The following is a 23,180-nucleotide window of genomic DNA, read 5'->3' on the forward strand; positions in this document are numbered from 1 at the left end:
ATGTCCCAGTGATCTCATGATACCAGCCCCCCACAGACATTCTTGTCCCTGACATTGTCCCACTATTGCAGAGGCACATCACAGTTACAGAGCCCTGCACCACCCCAGGCCATGGTCACACTAAGGAACAAGATACTCAAGAGAACTGTGGCTTGCTATCATAAATGTCTGTCACTCTATGATCCACTTCACGATTCACAAGGCTCACACTTCCCTCTATCCTGAGGTATCACTTCTCACACATGCATTTTACTGTGCCATAATACTCATAGCGCTCACTGCTAAATGTACATATAATGAGAAATAGTTCTTGCCCTGACTACCTTGAATGTGAAGCAGGCAAGACAGAAGAATGAGCGGAGGGAGAAGCATAGACACGGGAATGTAAAATTAATCACTCAAGGTCACACAACTACCTGACTGCCTCCCAGGAAAATTCATCTGATCGTGGTTTCACTTCTGGTTCTTATTTGTAGGAGTTATTTATTAACGATTAAGCATTATTCTCTCCGGACTGGAATCCTTTTGTCATGGGTGAAACAGCAGCTTGCTGGGGCAAGAAACAAGAATACACCTATTCAGAAAGGAAATACTCTTCTTCTTTTTATGTGATTTCTACATTCTGTGAGTTGGGCATATAAAATAAAGAAAAGCAAGGAAATTTTTAAGAAGAAAGCAGCAAAAAGACAAATTCAGAATAAGGCAGAAACTAGGAGACACAGACATCATCTTAAAAATAAAACTAAAAGCAAGTGTCTATGAATATCACATACAAATAATGATTTTATCCTCACACAATAATGTTAAAAGATATCCAAAAAAGACTTTATGTTTCATTAAGCACCCTTGTGTTTTCCTTCTTTGACATATGAAGTGGAAGCATCAGAAACTGCTGTCATTTTTTAAACATGGGCCATTCTCAAGAATGGCCACAGACTATTTAAGACTGGATGCTACCAGCTGATGACGGAATGCATCTTTAACTGACAGTTCATGTAAGAAAATACATTAAAAATATATTTTTATGCAACTCTTGGCATTCACAGGGTGAGCTTTTAGGGGGTCATGACAATGCTTATCCTGGTGGTTATTGCACCAGCTATTGTCTGAATGAAAAAACTGAGACACTAAGGTCTGTGTGACTTAATGAAGGTTACAATGTGATGGAGAAATAGGGCACTACTTGGTTTGTATTTCACTGCTTTAAGCAGCTCCCTCCACCTTTGTCCGATGCACTTAAAAGTATTTAGCTCTGTATAAAAGCTATGTTGCTAAAAGCTGTCCTTCTGTGAGATAAGCATTTCCTTTTAACTCGCATTATCCCAGAGACATCTGGAAAGATAAGTATTTTATAATGTTTATCATTCACATCTTCTCTTTTTTCTTTTCCTCCTCTCTTTAACTACAGAAATAACCTTTCTTTCATCCAATAATGACAAGGAACTCCAGATGAATGCTGTTTCATTTCTTAAACAACAAAGACGCTTCTCCTAGAGCTAGCACAAGCCATCAAAGATAGCTGATTATTCTCTAAAGATGCATTAACATTTAAAAACAGTGTCTCGCCATGTGGTTTCTGTTTTTGCAAAGGACCATGATAAGTCTTTATCAATACAGGGAGTGAGTAAAATCCACTTCTCAAATCTCCTTCCAAAAAATTTCCCATTATCTGCCTTGTCTTCCCAGCACCCTCAGGGAGGCCTCACATTTTCTTCTTATTAGCTTTGTTCTGGTGAGGGAAGAGATGATAAGCCAGCATGCACTTGAAACCCAGTTTATTTCCTGCTGGATAGTGCTGGGTACCAACTCAACTGTGTATATAAGAACCTGACCTGACTGTGGTTCTTGCGAATGTATGTACTGCAGAGCAGAAGAGGTCAGGAAGTCCACAGGCATGATAGTTTCACTCAATAAAGTAAGAGATTAGGGCCCAAAAGAGCAGATCTTGCATTGATTTGCAATGATGCCCTTCATGAATAAGAAGGAGCAGACTTGCTTGTTGATATATCTCAAGGCAGCTCTGAAGGCAAAGTCCATTTCGAACAAGGGCTGCTGTGAGCATGGAGAGGAGTTCTATAACTCTTTTTCGGTGTCTGTAGGTCAGGTGGCTGGAAATCTGAAGCCTTAAAAGAGCCTGATACAGTTCAGGAGTGCAGGGAGAAGGCTGAGGGAGAGCTGTTGGGTTGTAGAGAACAGGAGAGACCAGCCAGGGTCAGTGGTGTCAGGAAAGGGAGACTGGGAAATGCCAAAGGTATTTCAGACTGTGAGGATTTGTACAGATTTGTCCTGGATCCTTCTCAGCCAGTCTCCTTCCCAATGCTCTCTCCCTTTCATTTTCCAAGGTCATCCACAAGGCTGTAATGAGCTACGCCATGAAGAAGCAGCATCAGTACTGTAGGTCAGGTCATCTCCTTTTCCAGTACCTTTTCCCTCTGTGTATATCCTCATGCAAGTTGTGCCTGACTTTCTGACTTCTGATAGCATACACACTCCAGCTTATGAGCTGCAGCTGCAGCCATGGGGACACCTTGCTCTATAACACTTGTTGCATATTTTGCACCTTTTCCGGAATCTAAAGCAAACCACAGAACAATCAAGCCCTTGATCTCTGAAGTACCTTCCTACCTAATTCAGGCTTCTTGACTCGGCTTCTTTTCTTTTTAAGAACCTCTTGAAAAGGAAAATGAATTGCTTAAAAATTGAGCTAATAAATTCTCAACTTCCCCACTCATCCTTCCTGGCAGGATTTTACCTCTTCACCCATGTCTCTCCTAGAGATGCACTCCTTTTTGATACACAGACTGCCAAAGAGACAGACAGAATCTGCCCCAGGGCTTGTCTCCATTCTTGTCCCCTGGGCTGCTTTTCTATCTCTTGCTAACATGCTGTATTGCCTTGTACCATTGAGTCTTTGATAGCCCAGCTCCTGTTTCATCCCATGCTCTCTTTAGGTCTGAAACACACCATTGCATCTGCTCCACAAGGGGTCTTCCTCCTGCTTGCCTATTAACCTACAGCTGTGTTGAAGCTCTCATATACACACACATTCAGCAGAGCTCTCATTTAACAGGATCCACTTGCAAGCATGTGAGCTGGATCACTGCCCGAGTAGGTGATATGATGGGGATAAGATGTAAACTGAAGTTTGTGTAGAATCTGGAGAACTAAGTGCTAAAAGTCAAGTTTGCTGTCTATTTAAAGCATGTGTTTCCTGTGCAAACCCTGTGCTTTCCCTGCTTGTGCTTCTGACTGCTGGATTTTACATCTCATTCTCAGACAAGATCTTTAGCAATGTACTTTGCTACCTCCCAAAACCGAGATTGCCCCAAAACATTGTCCTGCTCACACTAGAGACTCAGCACTCCATGTTCAGATGGAGCTTTCTTGGACAGAGTGGCTGAAGAAGGCCACATTCAAGCAGAGATCACATCAGGAGCGTGCCCATCTCCAATTGGTGGACACAAATGATTTGGAATTGTCAGGAGACTCTCAGCCCCAGAGCTCTGCATTCAGAGCCCTGCAGGAAGAAATCAGGGGTACAGATACATTGATGGCACTTATGATACCACCTGGAATAGAATAACACCCAAAATGTTTTATTTTGGTAACTGTTATCAAAAGTACAAGGGGAATAATAGAATCATAGAATCACAGAATGGTTTGGGCTAGAAGGAACCTTAAGGATCATCAAGCTCCATCTTACTGCCATGGTTGCCACTCACTAGAACAAGAAAGAAATCTCTTAAATCTTCCAGTCCCATGTGTTATTTAAATGAGAAAAAAAGAAAAATTCTTGATGAGGGGGAAAAATATTTCAAGAACCATCTAGGTAAACTCAATTAAATGAAAAGAAATAATATATCTGTAGCTACCGGGAAAGGCAAATTCTAATTTATTGATATATGCTCCTGTTAGGAAAATCAAGGGCAACTGTCTGTCATTCTGAGCAGCATTTCCATCCTACAAATTCTCCCAGGTATCTTGTAGTTCCATTGTGATTGCTGGCCTGCTGCCACTTGGGAGTGCACTTTGGAAACGTGTAGCTATTCAGAGCGTGGAGCAGCTCCCTCCTAGGTTGTGGAGTCGATTTTACAATGATGAATGACCTGTCTGTGGAACTGGGATGAAGGTGCATTATTTTCCTATTTTTCATGTGACTGAGCAGAACAATATCTTGGGGGAACTAAAAAAAAAATAAAAATAAAAAAAAATATCATACAAGACCATGCCCAGAAGTAACATGAAGGAAAAAAATACACAGAGCACTGTAGGCCTTAACACCAAACACTGCCTTGGGAGAAATAATTGCAGCACTAAATGAATTTCTGTGGTCCATTCAGAATTCTTTGTCGTGTGTAAGATGCTGTAAAAAGGGCAGACAGCATGAGGCTGTTGATTTACTTCACATGCTTGGAAACTGGTTATCAAAGATGAGGTGAAAATGTTCTTTCATTTTGTTGAAGCTAGATGGTCCAAATAGTTTGGGTTTGGATGCCTAAGCACAGCGCCCTTTGTCAGTTTACCTTGAGATCAAGTCCTGTTGAAGCAATGGTCCCTTCCTGCCTTTACCAATGGCACATTCTCAATTTTCCAAAGGAAATACAGAGGAAATGTAAAGACTTTCTTCAGTTGACTAGCAGCTGGACTGCCAAGGAACTTATGCTCGTCTTCAGGTCTGAAAGCACTCATCTTTATATGCAGCCTAAGACTATACTCTCACACTGTTGAAATACTGTTTCAGATTGTGGCTACTCACACTCAACTAGTTACAGCCACAGATGTGTCAGGTCTGGATAGTGTTCTCCACTATGTACCCACATACACTTAGCTAGGAGCAATGGGAAAGGTCAACAGCAGAGCCCAGTCCAGGTGCCATGATTCCCCTGAGGTATGAGCAATGGTCCTTCCCAGGTTTAGATGTGCTGGATTTCTCATCAGCATCCAACAAAAATCCCATGGAGAACCTTCTTCTGCAAGAGGACTTCAGAATAAAGTTTGGTGGAGACAAATCCATGGTGATTATCATGGCGATAACAGGAAATCTGGAGAGTTTGTATTGTTCAGCTTTGTCAGAGTGTAGACAGACAACAGCAGTGTAAGGCCTGCAAGGAGTAGAAAGCTTTGAAATCCACCTTCATCCAGCTTCCAACACATTCAACCTACCCCATGAAAGTCCCGTGGATAGCAGCTTGAACTTCTCCAGCACTGCAAGAAGCTTTTCTCCCCGGCATCTCCTACTCTGCACTCTTCTAGAGCTGCATAAGAGCCAGAGAATAGAGGAGGGAGAAGAAGAAAGTTGAGGTCAGAGGGTAGAGAGGAACAAATGTGGGGAGGCCCACATCCTTTGCTGTGAGCTCTGCAGCCTTTCTGGTGCTGCCTAAGGGATGATCTGCAGAAGCATGAGCTGTTACATGTTCATGCTCAAACAGGTGCATCACTCAAGCAGCAGTGCCAGAGGCTCTGCAAATACAGAGTGGGGATTACCTGGTCCTAGTGTTCTGAGTGGTGGAAATCTTATTGGTTTTGATAATCCAAAGGGGATGTCTTTTATCCCAAACAATCAGCCATGCTGGACCTTTGGCTAGTGCCCAATCTCTTATCCATAAACCTATCAGGGAAACCAGTGATCCCCTGGCTTAGAAAGGAGGAGGAGTGAGACTGTGACAAGACAGGTGGTTTTAGTGTTGGTATTATCATAGTGTGCCGCAGAATTGACTTTTAAAAGAGAATCTGGTTTTGCAACATTGGAAGTTCTTAAGCTTTGATACCAAATAATCATCCTCTGAAATTTTGTTGTTGCTTCATTTTTTATTATTTATCTCCACCAGACTGGTTATTTAAGCTTTTTAGTGGAGTTTTTCCATAAAATGACTGAAGAAGTACCATCTCATGGACAACTTTTGGATCTCAAAGTACTGGCTGCAAAGAAATCGAAACCTTTTAGGCTATTTTTTTAAATATAGAAATTGTGTGAAAATGGGATTGTATCACATACTGCTCATGCCTCCTGGTTAGTAGCATACCAACTAGGGGTAGAAAATAAACACATCATTTTAATTTGAGGTGTTTTTGCTTTTGTTTTTCATACAAGAACACTTAGACTCAAACTGAAGTTTGAACCTGTATCTCTCAAGTCCTAGATCAAGGCTTCAGGATATTGGTGATTAGCTGAGTTAGTCTCCCTCTTTTCAGTTCATGCTATAAAACTTTGTCAAAACTGACACCTCATGAGAAAACTCTTTGGCATTAACAGTGCACTGAATATGTTCTAAATCCCTCTCCTTGTAATATTCTTGGCTGCCTTTTCTTTATTTGGGTTTTGTTGTTCCAGGGGGTTCTGTAAAGTAGAAAATAAGATTTTCTTGGATGTGTCTCTATGGTGTATGTCTATCTCAGCAAAGAGAAAGACTATGCTGGAAACTATGGAAAGTTCAAAGCCAGCATTGGCCAAAGCACTGAAAAGCTTTCATGTAAAGCAAACTGTGTTTGTTAGGATTCAGGAAAACAGGTTTCCGCAGCTATAACTGTATCCAAAACTTAACAGAATGCTTGAATCACAAAAAAAGAATTGCACTGTATTTATTGATTTTGCTTTGTTGCTGGGTTTTACTGCTTTGTACAACATTGCATTTGGACGCAATGTTCAGATGTGATAAAAACACTACATTACTCAGCAAAAGGCCATGGCTGGGAAGCTTTCAGAATAGGTATAGAACTTTTCACCCAGGCAAGCTGCATGGATAGAATTTGTCCATGATTTCCAGGGTTCCAATATCCTCTGCAGAATGGACATAATGACCACATGTCCACATGTTCATGGCTGCTCCAACACCAGCCCCAACATCCAATAGTCCAGTAGAGTTCAGAGACCAAGATGCTCACCTGTTTGTAGTTAGTATTTGGGAAAGAAAAGATCAAATCATAATTTGAAAACCCTGTGTGGAAAAAACATGTCCAGCTAGATCTAGTTTGATCAAATTCTTCCATTGAGTCAAAGTCACAGGTAAAGCTTTTGAGGTAAGCTTGTCAGGAACCTCCAGGTCCAGTTAAGATCTCTGTGGGACTTTTCAAAGTCCTTAGACTTCTGGGGAGTTTCTTAGAGTCTTCTAAAGACAGGTAAGAGCAACAAACAGTTTAATTTATCCATGACAGCGCTGTCACAGCTTTAAGAAAGAGTAATGCTCAAAGTAAGATATTAAAATGGAAAGCAGTGTTTATTTTATTCAGAATATCCTTTATTCAGGATGATTTAGTATTTACAATTCATAGATTTTTTAGGCCAATGGGGACCATTTCTTGGTGATCTAGTTTCAGTTTGCCCACCCAGTGACCATAGGACTTTATTCAGTAATCATCACCTTCAGCTCCAGAAACTGAAGCTGAACTACAGTATGGGGATGCAGCAGGAGCCGCAGTTTCTCAGGGCTCAGAGAAACCTTATGGGAGCTAAAGCTCATTGTAATGCAGAAATATTATTGATGGTTTTCTGTTGTTTCTACCTTATGGACTTCATCATCTGTTTTAACTTTTTTGCTGATTTCTTTCATAACATTTTTTTCAAATGACTCTTGAAGATTTCAATTTCCAAACAACAACAAAAATCCCAAACTCACATGAATAGCAGCATATTTCTTTGATAGAGGAAAGAGAGTTATGCTGAATAACACATTCTCTCCATGTATATGTAATCTTTTTGATTAAAACGTGCCAAGGGAGAGAACTGCCACCAAATGGGCAATTTCAGAAATGTTGACAATTTTTCACAGAAATCACGTTTGAAAGATAAAGCCCAGACATAAGAAAAAAAATTCTTCTATTTTTTTATTTTTTTTTAATAGGCAGAAGATATGATGTTGTATAGCTTAGGATATAGGTGAACTATCAAGTCTATTCCTGTCCCCATACAGCCTCTCTCCACTGTTTTCTCAGCTGCTGACCAGGAGACCAGCTAATTTACCTTTGTGGCTGGTGACAAGGCTCACAAAGGCTTCAGAGGCAGTTTTCTCCATAATGGAGTTTCACAACACCATTGCAGCCCTTTGCCAAGTCTCCAGACTTTTCTCTCCAGGGGCAGCTGCACTTCAAAAGCAATGGCATTACACATCTAATTTTAGATGAGAGAAGCAATTAGTAATTAAAAATAATAATCTTGGAGTGTTCAAGTTTTACTTTCCTTGATTGCCACATGAACAGAATCTTAATTCCATAGAAGGATTCTCTGCTTGTGGCTTCAACACATTAATGCATTTCTCCCCAGAATAGGCTGAAGTCTGTAGACTGGGTTTGTGGGTGGCATGAAGGATTTCTGTCACGCCTGACCCAGAACTGCTCACTCCTCCTTGTCTGTAATGGTTATTTATAGTACTCTGCGCATGACTTGGTTGTCAACAAATTGTTTTAAAGAGAATTTTAATTAGTTACTCCTATTTTTATCCCAGGGGTTCCTCAAAAACAGAACTCTTTTGTAAGGTAGATACTTTGATGTATTTCTCTGGTTGGTTGGTTTACTGGCTTCTGTCCCAAGAGTTAAAGTTTGATGACAGACAAGGACTCAATTAGAAGTTCATCTAACATCAAAATCATAGAATAGGTTGGATTGGAAGGGGCCATCTTTGCAGTCCTCCTGTGGAACCACTCCAACATCTCCACATCTTTCATGTGCTGGGTCCCTCCAGGCCTGGACACAGCACTCATAATGGGGCCTCACAGGGGCAGAGCAGTGAGAAACAATCACTTCCCTCACACTGCTGGCCACCCTTCTTGATGAAGTCCAACCAATTCTTTATCCACCAATTTAGAGGAAAGGAAGCAGTGCAGGACAGTGCCAAAGGCCTTGCACAAATCCAAGTACAGGACATCAGTTACCCTTCCTTTTTATACCAATGCTGCCACGGAAGGCCTCAGATTGGTCCAGCATGCTCTGTCCTGAGTGAAGCCATGCTGGCTGTCTTTGATCACCTCCTCATCTTTCATGTGCCTTAAAATGTTTTCCAGGAGGATTTGTTCTATGATCTCTGTCATAGAGGTGAGGCTCACTGGTCTGTAGATCCCCATATCTTTCTTTGTCTTTTTCTTTAAAATGAGAAGGGTGTTTTCAGTCACCATCATTTTTCAGCCACTATCATTTATTTTGATGGTTCAAAATGAAGAGTTTTCATTAAAATACAGTGGTGTTATTTGCTCATTTAATTAATCATAGAATCATAGAATTACCCAGGTTGGAAAAGACCTTGAAGATCATCAAGTCCAACCGCAGCCTAACCATAGTACCCGAACTCTAACAACCTTCTGCTAAATCATATCCCTGAGCACCACAATACACATTTAAAATAGATGAGGACAAATGATGCAGTCATTTCCATTCAGTTCTTTTGAATTCAAACTTTACATTTTTCCCACCATCAATAATATGGATTAAATGCCACCTATTGATGTACTATGAATGGACAGATTCATCCTTTGATTTCTTATCTGTACCTTATCTGTATATCACCTGAAATTACCGGCAGATAAAAAAAATAATCATGAAAGAGATAGAATGATGAGGAAAAAGAATAGCATCCTAAATATATCACCTTCCAGGATGTGGGATATCTGATTGTTATCCAAAATCAGAATGTTAGCCAAGAAAAGCACACAGAAGAGGGAAAAGATAAGGAAGTTCAATTTCAACGTTCAACTTCAGTTTCACAAATCACAAGAGTTCTTGTATAAGGTTTGTATTCTGTACTTATATTTGCATGTCTATCTTAATGTCTAACTCCCAGACATAACTTGAATATGCAGATGCTGTCTGTCTCTAGAAGAGAGCAGAAGAGCTTCCTGGAGCTTGGCTCAGATATAACAGACCTCCTTGTCTGCAATTAAAAGCATGTCTGGACTTTAAGAGGTTCACCTGCACGTACATTTGACACATGCAAGCCAGATGTATGTGTTTCCCAGAGGAAGGATGCATCCTGCTCTTGCTCCAGCGGGAGCTCCATAGATCCTCATGCAAGACTGTTGGCTTTACCTGTGTAGCTCTTGTTGTGACGAATCCCACAGTCAGTAGCCACATTTCAACTTAGTCCTTTGTGGAGGGATCTGTTCTATTTTTCCCAAACCCAGCCTCCTTTCAGAATATCCCTAAAATTTCTCAGTTTCCAAAGCTGGGCCCTCACATTTCAGCCTCACCCTCTGATGGTTGCTAAAACACACCACAGCAGAGACTGATTTGGCCACCCCCACCTCCCTGCAAAGCAGGTGTGCCTAAGGCATTCATTGTGCTCACTTTGAACATTTCCAGGAACTGGAATATCATGCATTTGCTCACCATCAACTTGAGGAGTATGTATCTCTAATAACCATCAGAACACCAAGGCAGTGAGATGTTAACAGCTTTCCCTTCACCTCTTTGTTTCATACCACTCTAAGGAAGCATTATAAACCATTGTGATGAATGGAGGGTCCAACTGCAAGATATGCTGTTTTATTTCTTCCTTCGTGAGGAGAGAACAGCCTCCACTGAAGCAGGGAAATAGAAAATGAACCTCTGAGGCAGTCATGCAAAATCTCTGACAGAGCCTTACTCGTGTGATTCTATTTAATCATCGTCCATTTCCACTTCACTCTTCAACTAAATAATAAATATGGAGGTAGCTTTTTTCATTACCATTTGAACCAGAACAAGTCCTAGAGAAAATGTGAAAATAAGGGGAAAGCCTTGAAATCAGTGGGTTTCAAGATGCTGTTCTGAATACAAGCCACCTGTGTACATTCATAATCCAATAATTAATAATCCAGCATCTTTTTATCTTAGAAACTCTCAGGAGTAATTTCCACATCTGAGCACAGCACACATCATAAATCCACTCCAAATGATTTTTAAATTTGTCCTTTCCAATTCTGGTTTAAATTGACATTTTGTTCTGGTTGAAGTGGCATCCTCAGACGCCTTCTCCCCTGCAATTAGCTGAGATTAAGCAGTTGGAGAAGCAATGCAGGAAAGATCAGCAGTGCTCATAGTCTCTGATGCTTTGATCATACTGAACAGCAGAACAGCAGTTGGCTGTAGTTTGTGGCTTTGTTACACAAATACATATATTTCTCAGGCTGCTTTAAAATTATCCATAGCAGACTGTGCCAGCACATGCATCTCTTACTACCAACAATCATATACCAGAGTCTGTGTAGAACACACAAAACTCATCTTTTGGTTTCTTAAGTGTTTGTTATCTTCCTGTGCTATTTAACTGTTTAACCTGAAAAAAAACAAAAACCCAAAACCTAAGCACATTGCAATTGCCAATCTGGTTTTATTTTATCATTGTCATTCTGAAAGCATTCAGAGTTCTGAGTTATTAGTATTTCCTAAGTGTGCTACGGATCTTTTTGCAGCATGTGTGCCACTATCCCAGTAATGTGAGCAGCCCGAGACAGGCAGCACAGCAGAGGGTTTTAGTCACACCCTATTCATTGAATTTAATAGCAGTTGAGCAGCTAAAACCCCTTATCGGTGCTGTGGGAGTGCATCCCAGGGTGAGCGTATGCCGGCCCCAGCTGCCCGAATCCTATCAGCTAATGCTGCCCGCTTGGCTGCACCGTGGGTACGGCGCGCATTAAGGGAGCAAAGTTTGATACATGGGCTGAGTTAATGCGAGCATTTGGAAAATGAGATGATCTGTGCAGTCACACGCAATTCTTAATGCTTTAAAAAACTTTATTTTTCAGCACTGGGTATGTGCATGCTGGGTCTAAGATGCTACAGTAGCAACCACACCTGGACTAGTTTGGGTCTCGTAAAACAGACAAATGAAATCGGATCAGTAAACTCACTTCAACTCACAGAAAAGTTTCAGATGCTCTCCCCTTAAATTGGTGGCTTGTGCTTTAGATGCCTTAGATACTCAACAGAGTTTGGCAATGCTGATGTTTTTTTCCCCTCTGTCCCTCCCTAGATAATATTTAGGAAATGAAATCCAAGTCATGTACACAATGAGCTGCTCATCTCTTCATATGGCCACTAAAATTCCCCAGAAATTGCATGTCCTCCTGCATGCAAAACAGTGGAGCACCAGTTGTGTGAACCACTTCTGAAACAGAGCGGTCAAGGGAATGGGTGCGTGGATAAGGGGGCTCAGAGCTGAGGAATAGAGGTGGGTGCAGACGAAGGTCAGAAATAAAGACAGAGATGATTAGTAAAAGAAAATAGTTTTCTAAAAAAGATGGGGAAAAAATGTTTAAAAAAATCATTCTGTGCTGGGGGAATTCCTGCAGGTGGACTCCTGTGGTAGGTCCTTATTGAAAGCATAACATCTGGCTCTCATCAATACATGTTGAGCAGTGCCTTTAAATGAATTTGCAGAACAAGAAAGCATCATTATCTTCATTTTACCTGCGGGAAAGCTTAGGAAAAGAGAACCAATTTGCTTAAAGTAAAACTTTCTTCCAGTTGAAACAGAAATAGCCTCAAGTCACTCTTCACTGCTCCCGTGGAGGGGATCTGGCTCTGTCATGCCGCAGATCTGGGTGTATGCAGGATGAGGCAAGGGGATTTTGCCATACATCTCTCTGTGTTGCACAGCTAGACACATTTGTTAGACAGAAGCAATCACTTTCTCCTTTTGTTGTTCAAATTTCATGGTTCCTTCCCCACCACTCTGTTGTTTAATAATAAAACATGCTGCTCACTGCTGCTTGAATCATGTTTTGAAAGTTTCCTGCAGAGTTCCCATAAAAATATGGACCAGTTCCCAGACAGATAATCCTGCACAAATGCAGCACAGCAGACATCCTCTGGATGATGCTGCATGAGGATCACCAGATATGTAGCTAGTAGGTATGATGGGGCTTGGGTTTGACTGGGAATCACTTGTGGCAGTGGCCACTCCATCCAAGCTGGCCCAGCCTGCTGCTCGCCTTCGGATTCCTATTTTTAGACTTAAAAAGGAAGGAAGGAATCCAAGAGGAAATGATCTGTGTGGGTTCAGCCACTGCGTCTGCTGGCAGGTCACAGCTGACTCCGCTGTTTGTTCTACATGTGTTTGCTGCCTTTGCTAATCCCAGCAGGCCAAAGTGATTTATTTTACTCTTCTCATTTTGTAAGTCATCCATTGGCAGCAGCCAAAGTCAATCAATTGCTTCAGCCAGAGCTCACAGCACAGGTTGCACAGAGAAAAGATGGTGAGGAACAGAATGAGGAAGAGAATGGGTGCATGGTGAGCACTACAAATCCTGCTGCTGGTTGCCAGAGGTTTGGTCAGCCAACCTGTGGCACCCAGCATTACTCAATGTGAGGAAAGAAGCCAGGCAACAACATAGCCACTAAGGGCTGAGGAGCACCACCTTCACCAGCAGAAACCTTCTGGTCCAGCTTAGGGCCATGGAAAAATACACTGCAGATCTGAGAACTGGCTAAAAGCCTCATGTCTGTAGAAGCAGCACTCCTTCCCCAGAAAGCAGAGGTCACCATGTACCTATTGTCTTTCCTTCTTTTTTTCTGGGCTGCAGAGTGAAAGTATTCTCCAGTTAAACACCATGAGGGTGAGAATGAGATCCAGAAGATTTTCTTTCTCCTTTTCCAACGTTGCTGCTCTTTGTAACCAAAATACCTAGAGGCAAATAGGTAGTATAAGAGAGTAAGAGTAATTTTGATAGTGAATTCCCACTTTTTTCATTTCATGAAAATGATAGCAAAATACTTTATTTAGTATCTGAAAATTAAGCTCACTGCAGCACAGGAAAAGTGTGTTAGTTGTTTGCCCCACACCACCCCAAAGGCTTCCACCTCATACTCAAATGTAGTATCACTGAAGTGACAGATGGCAAAGTCATAACAGATACCAGTTTAACAAAGGGCAATAGTGTGCTTCCCATTAGGGACACTACAGAGGGAATTTAGGCAAGCAATAACTGACAAATTATAATTTGCTTTAGACCTAGAGTTTGAAACTTCAGCTTTTGAGAATTTTTAGTGAAATTCCTTGATAGCAAATGAGAAGCTCTATTCTGAAACAATTCAGGAAAGGCCAGTGAATATCACATCAGGTTACTGGACTTAGTTGGCTCAGGTGAGACTTTAATCACAGTTCTTAAACCAAGGCTTTCCAAACATTGGAAATTCCAAACATTTAGCATGGAAAATTGGAAAAATAAATAAATAAATAAATAAAAATGATATGCCTCTATTCTTTTCAAACATGGTAGGAAATGGTGACTTCACCTCAGCATACGTCAATGACAAGTATGTGAGAAGCAAATCATGAGATTTGTACCAACTTTTCTCCATTGTGCTCCTTGCTTAGGCTACGGTTTTGTCTTATTTTGCATTCAGCTTCAAGGACCCCCACAGGTGGTTCTTGCAAATGCAAGCTATGGCATCAGCACAGCTTGTTAGTTTCAAAAGGCATCTGAAAACAATTAATGATTGCCATTCTTGTAATTCTGCACAGTGAACAGCAGCAGGCACATCGTGAGAAAATATCGAGGGCACCTCCGAACAAAGATCGAGTCTGGAGAAGGAACCATCCCGGTGCGGTGCCATAACGTGGCTCAGACGTGGGACGGCGTGCTGCTGGGCGAGCAGCTCATCACCATGTCCTGCACAGACAAAATCGCCAGGTACTGTAGCATCTCATGTGCACGCGTCATGAAGCTGCTTGCATGTGGAAATGAAGTTTGATGATGATGGCTGCTGGTGGGGAATAGCTCGTAGGTCCTGACATGGACTCCCCTTATATGCAAAGATAGATCCTATAAATAGGTGGAGTAAATAGAATGGTCTCCCAAATTCTCTATGGATCATTAGTTGCTCTTTACAGTGTGACAAAAATATAAACTCTCTTTGCAGCATTTTCTGCCAGTAGAATTTCAGTGTGCAAATGAAATACATACACTCTGCTCTTACTGGATCATTTACTGCAAAACTTGCAAACCAATCACCATGCAGATAAAGTGACCTCATCTGCACTGATAAAGTGCCCTACGTGCTGTTAAGAATATTGCTACTACTTTGAATGTCATTGCAAAGCTCTCATGGCACACCCACCTCTGTGGCTCTGCTCTGTCTTGCACATGTAACATATCTTTATGTAGAACAACTTCAAAGTAACAAACATTTTGTAATTATTTCATGGTGGTACATAAAACATCAACACACTTGTTGTTTTCTATTTACAATATTAACAAATAGCAAATGAAGATTGTCACAATTGAAACCAAAATGTGCACATTGGGATGCATACCTACTGTATTATTTGTATATATTTATACATACATGTGTACTTTTCTCATAATTGTATGTATATATATATAAATTATGTGTGTTAGATAAACATCATAGAATCACAGGATCATTAGGGTTGGAAAATACCACCAAGATCACCTATTCCAATCATCCACCCATCACCCCCGTGCCCACTGACCGTGTCCCTCAATGCCACCTCTACATGTTTCTTGGTCACATCCAGGAACAGTGACATCAGCACCTCCCTGGGAAGCTCTATGTTTTAAATGCAGCATATTGGAGCTGTAAAACTGTAAACATTATGGCAGAATTCTCTGCTGGAATATCATGCTTAAGATCTCAGTCAAATTACAGCAGCCCAGAGTATAGTTCAATTGTTGAAGGTCAACATAAACAAAATCTTTTTAAAAAACATGTTTTTGTTCAGTGTAAATGTATGAATTCTTCTCTTAGCTTTAACTGGATGACCTATTGAAGTTCAATTTCTCTTTAGGCTTAGCAAAGCCTGGCATTTCAACAGAAAATAAGTACAACCTAACAGACAAATGGAAATATCAACAGGTTCAAAGGACAGAAGACAGAATCCACACTCTGCTAAGTGTAATCATCACAAATATTGTGTTTACATGACAGATAAAGAGCATATTCTGCTATCATATTTTCATTTATTCATAAAGAGATAACAGAAAATGCATACAGTTTTCAGCTCTCTCATTCTTTTCCAGTGCAGGTGGGTTTTCCAAATTCAGACTCAAAAAAATAAACAAATTCAAGTTTCTGAACTGAAATATTGCACTCTCTGAGGTTTTAAATGTCATTAGCCTGTGAATTAAATATCAGCTTTGCAAACTGTATTACATTTGCTGTTGACAGTGATGCTGACTTTAACTCACATTCTCGGAAGCTGTGTTTTCTCCAAGCACATCTGCTAAGCACAATGAAAGATTCCTTTCCTTTTCGCCACATATCTAAACAGTCTTAATGTCTGTGAAGGAAAAAAAATCTATCACAGTATTTTCCATTATATATATATATTTTTTTACATATCTCATCATTGCTGTCATTATTGCAGTGTTGTGTGAATGACAGCAGTGTGGATTTTGCACTATAATTCAACTGGGCATGGGATTTTCTTGTACAAAACAAAGAAAAAAAAACAACAATTGTTAATCTCTGCCTTGAGCAGCATATATTTACTCTCACAAGGGACAGTTAAATGCCCAGTTAAAAGAAGAGGGAAAAGCAACATATGTAGTAATTTTAGTAGGGTTGTGTTGCAAAACTCACCACTTCCAAGAATGTTGGCTCCTTGGTTGCTTGTTTATCAGGTTAAGAGCTCTGATACAGGGAAGTAAATAGAAAAACTTCTGAAACAATCACAAAAGAAAATAGATTCAGAAATTCAAGGAAAAGGATATAGTCATTCTTAGCAAAGGGGAAGGATGGAGTTAGGAAATGATGGTAGGCGAGATTATTTATGGGCATGGTGCAAGGAGCTCCATTAACTATAAATGGTGGAAACCAAATAGGGGGATTCAAGTGAGGATTTTGAGGAGAAATATTCATTCAGTAATTAGAGAACAGAGAGCTGACTGTTGAAAATCTTTGAGACCCTGAGCAAGTGAACAAATCTTTCTAGAGATGTTCCCAACCACAGCTACAGTTCAAGCTCACACATTTCCCTTTACTTTTTCTACCGTGGTCACATTGTGAGATTAGGTTCCGTGACTTTGTTTCCACCAGGCCGCAGACTGCTCATTTTTGTATCACACTGTCAGCTGGGTTCACCAGTTCTGGTCCAGGAATTACTGCACTGGTAAAAACAAACCATCAATACAGGAAGCATGCACCAAAAAAAAATCTCTTGCATGGCAGAAAATAAGCAGTCCCTTCAGGGCAGGCCACAGATGAGTACATTGTCAATGAAATGAGTTGCTAGAAATTTTAGGCAGGGCTTAGGAAAGAGTGGTGACACAATTTTGGATTTAGCATTTTCAATAAACTTTATCCCAGATTTCAATTTACCATATTAAATACGATCTCTGATCAATCTTTGCCCTTCTTTTCCTTTTCACTCATAAGAAGTCAAAGGTTTTGTTGCTAAACCTCTGTTTCACCACGTATAGGGCTGTTCTGTACATTCTTCCTCTCTAGCCACAAAAGTACAGACAGGAGAACAGCAAATGAGGTGATTGCTACATGAGGGCTTCTTCCTCCCTTTCTCTACCCTCCTCAAGAGACCAGAAGGTGGTTTCTGTGTCATTCTTCAGATTCCAAATATTTAATCTAAAACACAGACAGCTGACTCTTCAAATGTCTGCAGGATGCAGGAATTTGGTTTCACATCATCTGGACTTGTCTCACAAAAAGAAAAAAAAAAGAAAAAAATCTCTAAGGCTGAAATTCATGTTTATATAACCAAGATTTGACAAAAAACCTGACTTGTATACTTTGCATTTTATTGCTTATAAAAGCCCCTCAGGAGCACTGGGCTATTAGAGAATGTTTCCCCATGAGAATCTAACCAGTAGCTGTTAAAATATACATCATTTTGCATTATTTGCAAAGGACATTGCTATCAGAATATCAAAGACTCAAGAATAGAGTTACCCAGAAAAGTGAGTAATAATCTATAAATCATGTATCTAACAATTTATGTTCTTTCCTGCTCATAGGATAGCCACAAGCAGAGAGCAATTTAATCAGATTTATTTGTTATTCAAAGGAATTTAGCAATTTTTATTACTATCAACACAAATTTGAGAGGATTTGATGCTTGGTATGCATTATTTGAGTTCTGTGGCTGTGTTGAGATTGCAGGATAAACAGCCTAGCATCATACCCATTCCCTTACTGAATTAAAGCACAAACACTTCTGGCATGAATACTCATGTTATTCAGCTCAGGCGGGGAATTATGAGGTGAAATTCTGTGACTGTATTATAGAAGAGGTCAGACTAGATCTTGGTGGCTCCTTCTGGCTTTAAAAACTTATGCATTTATATGTGCAAATTTAAAGTTAGGACTCTGTGAATCCCCAGATAACCCACCCTGACAGAGTGTTGGCTTTTACACTCAAGTTCTGTGAATCTCACAGTGCAGCCTTCTTGCTTCACATTTTAGGATTCAGCCATGTTGTTTGTATCCAAAATTCAGTAGTTACACTAACACCTAGGATCCTGACTTTCATTTCCCTCTTTAACGCACACTGTGAAAAAGTAGCAATGTCACGAACAAAATAATTCTGAAAAAGAACAACTGCTTGGGGAACCAGCCAATCTGCAGCTGCCCTTGCGGGGTGCAGGCTTGAGAAATGTGTTTACACAGGCTTTGAGGGAAACAGTCCTCACAAACACCGTCTTTATTCAGCAAATAAAAGCCAGAATTCAATGTGTACCTTGTAAGCTTTGGCCTTAAAATTGTTTTCTTGGTACAGCTTCTCAAAAGGTCACCTTTAAAAGACTGTGTGTTTTCTTGCCACCAGGTTAATGGCCATCAGCTTCCTTGTGTTTCACAGAACAGTAGCATGAAGTCTGGAGGTTAAATAGGACCTAGAACATATTAATTATACCTCACTTATAAAATGTCATAAGCAATTACAAAGAACCTCCAAATTTGGCATTACAGCCCTGACAGCCTATTCTTGTCCATGGTGAAAGTTTATGGATGATGTGGGCCCACAAGCTAGAGCAATTTTTCCTGAGAATATCTTCAGAGTATTGCAAGGTGATGTGGTCTTGAAGTACTGCTTCAGGTTTTACCAGTGGAAATCTGAAGAAGCACTTTACAAAATGATTTAGGCACACTGAGTTACATTTAAGTGTGTGTAAAACTGCAAGACTAAAAGTCAGTGTCAGAAATTGGCATTCTTAGATCTATTTTAGCATTAGCCTGTTGACCAGAGCCATCGTTAACAGAAGACCTGACAAGGTAACTCTTAAGAAAAGCTACTTCAAAGGCTGCATATTAATGTAAATGAAAATCAATTAGCACAGCAAGATCTTCAATTAGAGCTGATTTGTGCACATGATTTGTAATTCTCCCTCTTAACCCCTTTCTATGTGACTGAGATTTCAATTTCAATCTTTCACCACAAGGTATATTCCAGAAAACATACATAAACCACCTACTGTTAAAATACAGATCAAAAACTAATGCACTAGTTCCAGTTTCCTAACCGATAATAGCTAAATGGTCACATAAATAGGAACACCACAGGTGTTCTGCTGAGTGCAGGCCACCACGAATAACAATTTATATTGTGTGAAGCATAGCTAGAAATACTGGTAATAGAAACTGTGGCACAGGAGGTTAACAGTGTGCCAAGTGGATAAGACTTAAAGCTCTTAATAATGACTAAAAAATGTGTGCATTTTATAAAAAGCCCGAAAAAAAAAAGCTTTGAAATTCATCAGACAGGTTCTCCAAAGGTCCCAAGGAGACATTTCAGTCTCAGAGAGCTTCAATGGCAGGGGGACACTTTTCCCTGAGATGTTTTGTTGAAGCATCAACACCAATTTCCCCACATCTCAGCCTCAAAGGGATTTGAGATGTTATTATGATGTTAATTTGTATGATCATATGGGTAGTGCTGAAAATAACTTGGGGATGACATGGGGATGCCTTTCCCTGCATGCCTTCCTAGTGGTGCTGAGCAGCGAAGAGCGTGGGAGCCAGATGGAGTTTGGATGTGCCCAGTGGGGCCACCAGAGCACAGCATCTCATTGAAGAAAGATGGCCTGCTCTGGGATGCCTCACACTCATCCCTGGCATTTCTGTGATTGACAAACAGGGAAAAACATATTGACTTAAGGATTATCTATATTGGAATCTGGACACAGGATTTTGTCTTTGTAAACAATACAGTAATATCCGGTGTTTGAACAAAAGGAAAAGTGTGCTTTCCCTCCATTTAAAGTACCAAAATCTCCCATATGTAAGTGAAAAGGGGAAGACATTTGTTTTTGCTGATCCTGCCTGCTGAAGATTAGGGGGGTTTTTAAAACCATTTGTGATTAAGGGAGCAGTGGGTTGATTTTCTCTGTATTGGAAGTGTTATTAAGAAGAGTACAGCATATGAGTTATTAGAAAGATGCACAGACTTGAAAACAATCCTTAAAATCCTTCACAATTATGAAATTTCAGAATGATCCAGCATATTTCTTCATAGGGAGAAAAGTTACCTTGATATATCAAGGACTTAAAATATAACACTGTGATGCTCTGAATAATAATTTTACTTTGAAAAGCTGCATTTGAAGTGAGCACTTTGTTACAGATGGGAACACAGCTATTTTCATGCACCCAAATCAGGCTACAGAGAAATCATTTCTTCAGAAGTGATCAGTCTTATGGATAGTCTGACTGCTGCTCTTTCCCTGTCATCTACCTACAAATAATCCTATAGGTGTTCTGCCTACCAAGGGACACGTTATTTGTTATAATTCAGTGTAGTATCCATGTTTGTTGGTCAAGGGATGAACAACACACAGGACAAAATACTCCAAAGACTTTCCTCTGGGTGTTTCTCAGTCAAATCTATTCCCTATGCAAAATGTTGAACTGGCAGCCTTTTAAAGTAGATCTCTTTATCCACAGAACATAAACAAAGTGATTAAGTGAAAACTTCCACTATCAACAACATGCTTTTACTGTGCTCTGAGGGATGGGAACAGCAGTGCAAGGGTCTTGTTTTACTTGGCATCTCAGAACAGAACAGCTCTTTTCCTAAAGCTTGGTTGGACTTGGTGGGACTCATGCACTTGCTCAGGGTTGCTTTACAGAATGGAAACAAAACAAACAAACAAACACTGACACTGGGCCAGATTTGCAAGCAAAGCTTCTTTGTTTTTCCATCCCTCTTCCCTGAATGGATGCTGACAAAAGGCTGTATCAAACCAGGAAGCAACCAGTAGCATGTCACTCATCACATGTACTGGTGGCAGTGCCATCCCTCTCATCCTGTCTCCCCACTACCAACATGGAGAACAACAGGCTTAGTGATACTCAGAGAGAGCCAGTAAGGCTTCCAAGATGCTTTCCCTTCTGAACCTTCAGCACCTCTTCTGATTTCTCTGCCCTTTATGCCATAGGGTGCTATCTAGCTCTGCGTCAACCTCTTTTTACAACACCAGTTTCTTATCAGGCTTAGCTGTATTTGTGCCCCATGTGTCCCCTTGTTTCTCAGGTGTGACTCCTCCATCCAATCAATTCTGGGGCTATTTATACTCACCACTGCTGACATATGATTTTCCTCTTCCCTCAAACTTGACCGGGTCTTCTTTTGAGACAGGTTTGCTTGAGGAACTATGGACTATAGCTCTGCTGCCAAATAATGCAGCAGACTTCAGCATATCATACTGCCTTTCCATCTTGATTCCCAAGCGTATATAAAGCATGATGAGAATTGTTTATGAAATGCTTTTAACACACAGGGGCTGAGCTGATCATGGTTATGCTGCAATTTCCAATACTGTATTTCCATCGACATTTGAATCCTTTTGTATGCAAGGATGAACATGTTCAGAATTAGGCAGAGAAATATACCTAAAGAAAAGGCAGGTTCCTTGCAATTTGTTTCAATGAAATAATCACTATTACCTTGTAATTTATGATCTGAACACAATCCCGTATTTTGGTAAATAAAGCTCAGATTGTTTCTTGTGATATTCATATAGTTAAAGTTCCATTAGTGTTGAGCATACATTGGTTTCCTGTCTAGCTCTACTTTTTTTCCCTCCTTCAATCAAATCTACAAGGGATATTTTTAAGGAAATGTCAAATGAAGCAAGATCTCAAATTTCCATCTGGACAAAGATATCACTGTCTAATTTCTTTACCATCCTCAGAAGCTGATCTGAAGCATAGTACTGCTATCAAGTTCGACTCTATTTCTTGAGCCTGCATTATTAATTTTGCATCATGATAAGATATTTATTCAAAGAGGCAGCTAGTTCCTTCCTTTAAAAGTGATGTTATTTGAAGGAATGACCACACTTTTTTTTTTTTCCCAATTGAAGTTATGCAAATCTGATCGACTAAAGTAAATGTTTCATAAAACCAATGACTGTTTAAATTGTGGGACTAAATTGTTTGTATATAAATATTACCTTTTATATTCCATTTGAGTTTTATGTAGATGAACACATTACTTTAATGACCTGCATTTACAGAGGGAGACAGGGAGAGTCTGACTCTGAAATCCTCAGCAGCCAGATGGCTGCCTTTTCTTGCATGAGATTAAAAGATGTTTCTCATTCACAGCCCTGCTTCGGAGGCAAATTAATATAGCCAGCTAAATTGCTTGTGTTTTTGGAATAAAATTTAAAGAGAACTTTTTAAAGCAATTGGTGTCACAGGTTCTTAGAGCAGATTGCTCTCCAGGTACAGCATGCTGGTTTTAAACATTCAGTAATTAATGGAAAGTATTCCGTGTTAATTGACTGCTTCAGGAAAGGGAAATATAATGACTTCTTATTAATCACGAAAAGAGACATACAGCATGGAGGTACTGCAATAATTGCACTAACAGTTGAGAAATGTTAATTAATGAAAAGAACAATGATGTAAGAAATTAGCTACATAATGCTTGCTGCTGATGGAGATTGTGCTTTAAACACATTATTTAGCATGGCAGCTACTGAATGTTGCCCTAAATAGCAGGCACCTCTTATCTTTTTCTTCAGTCAGCTATGGATTTCCAAATGTTGCCAGTATTTTCTTTTTTAATGAGCCAAAATATGCTTTGCAAAACTACATTTTCCAAAGAGTTTTCCTTTTGAACTCCTGAACTCAAAACTATTCAGACAGATTGATGGCATTCAACTTACATATGAAATATTATCCAAGAATAATAAACATAGGATATTAAAATGATGAACAGTTCAGGAAACTAACCAACCAGCAGCAACAAAGAGCTCAGTCATTAACAAACTGAAGGCCTCAAGGTTTCCACCAT

The 23,180-nt window shown here is 40.1% G+C and overlaps 1 protein-coding gene across 2 annotated transcripts in view; it reads left to right on the top strand.

Moving 5' to 3' along the window:
- The window catches only part of ADARB2 (adenosine deaminase RNA specific B2 (inactive)), a 294,939-nt gene that overhangs the window by 262,175 nt on the left and 9,584 nt on the right, over window positions 1–23,180 (top strand). For both annotated transcript variants that reach the window (XM_072329374.1, XM_072329373.1), the window contains one exon: window positions 14,430–14,598. In XM_072329374.1, the coding sequence (XP_072185475.1) occupies window positions 14,430–14,598 (169 nt within the window). The remainder of the gene's footprint in view (window positions 1–14,429; window positions 14,599–23,180) is intronic.

Source organism: Excalfactoria chinensis, chromosome 2 (assembly GCF_039878825.1).
Source record: "Excalfactoria chinensis isolate bCotChi1 chromosome 2, bCotChi1.hap2, whole genome shotgun sequence".
In the NCBI taxonomy this organism is placed as follows: Eukaryota; Metazoa; Chordata; class Aves; order Galliformes; family Phasianidae; genus Excalfactoria; species Excalfactoria chinensis.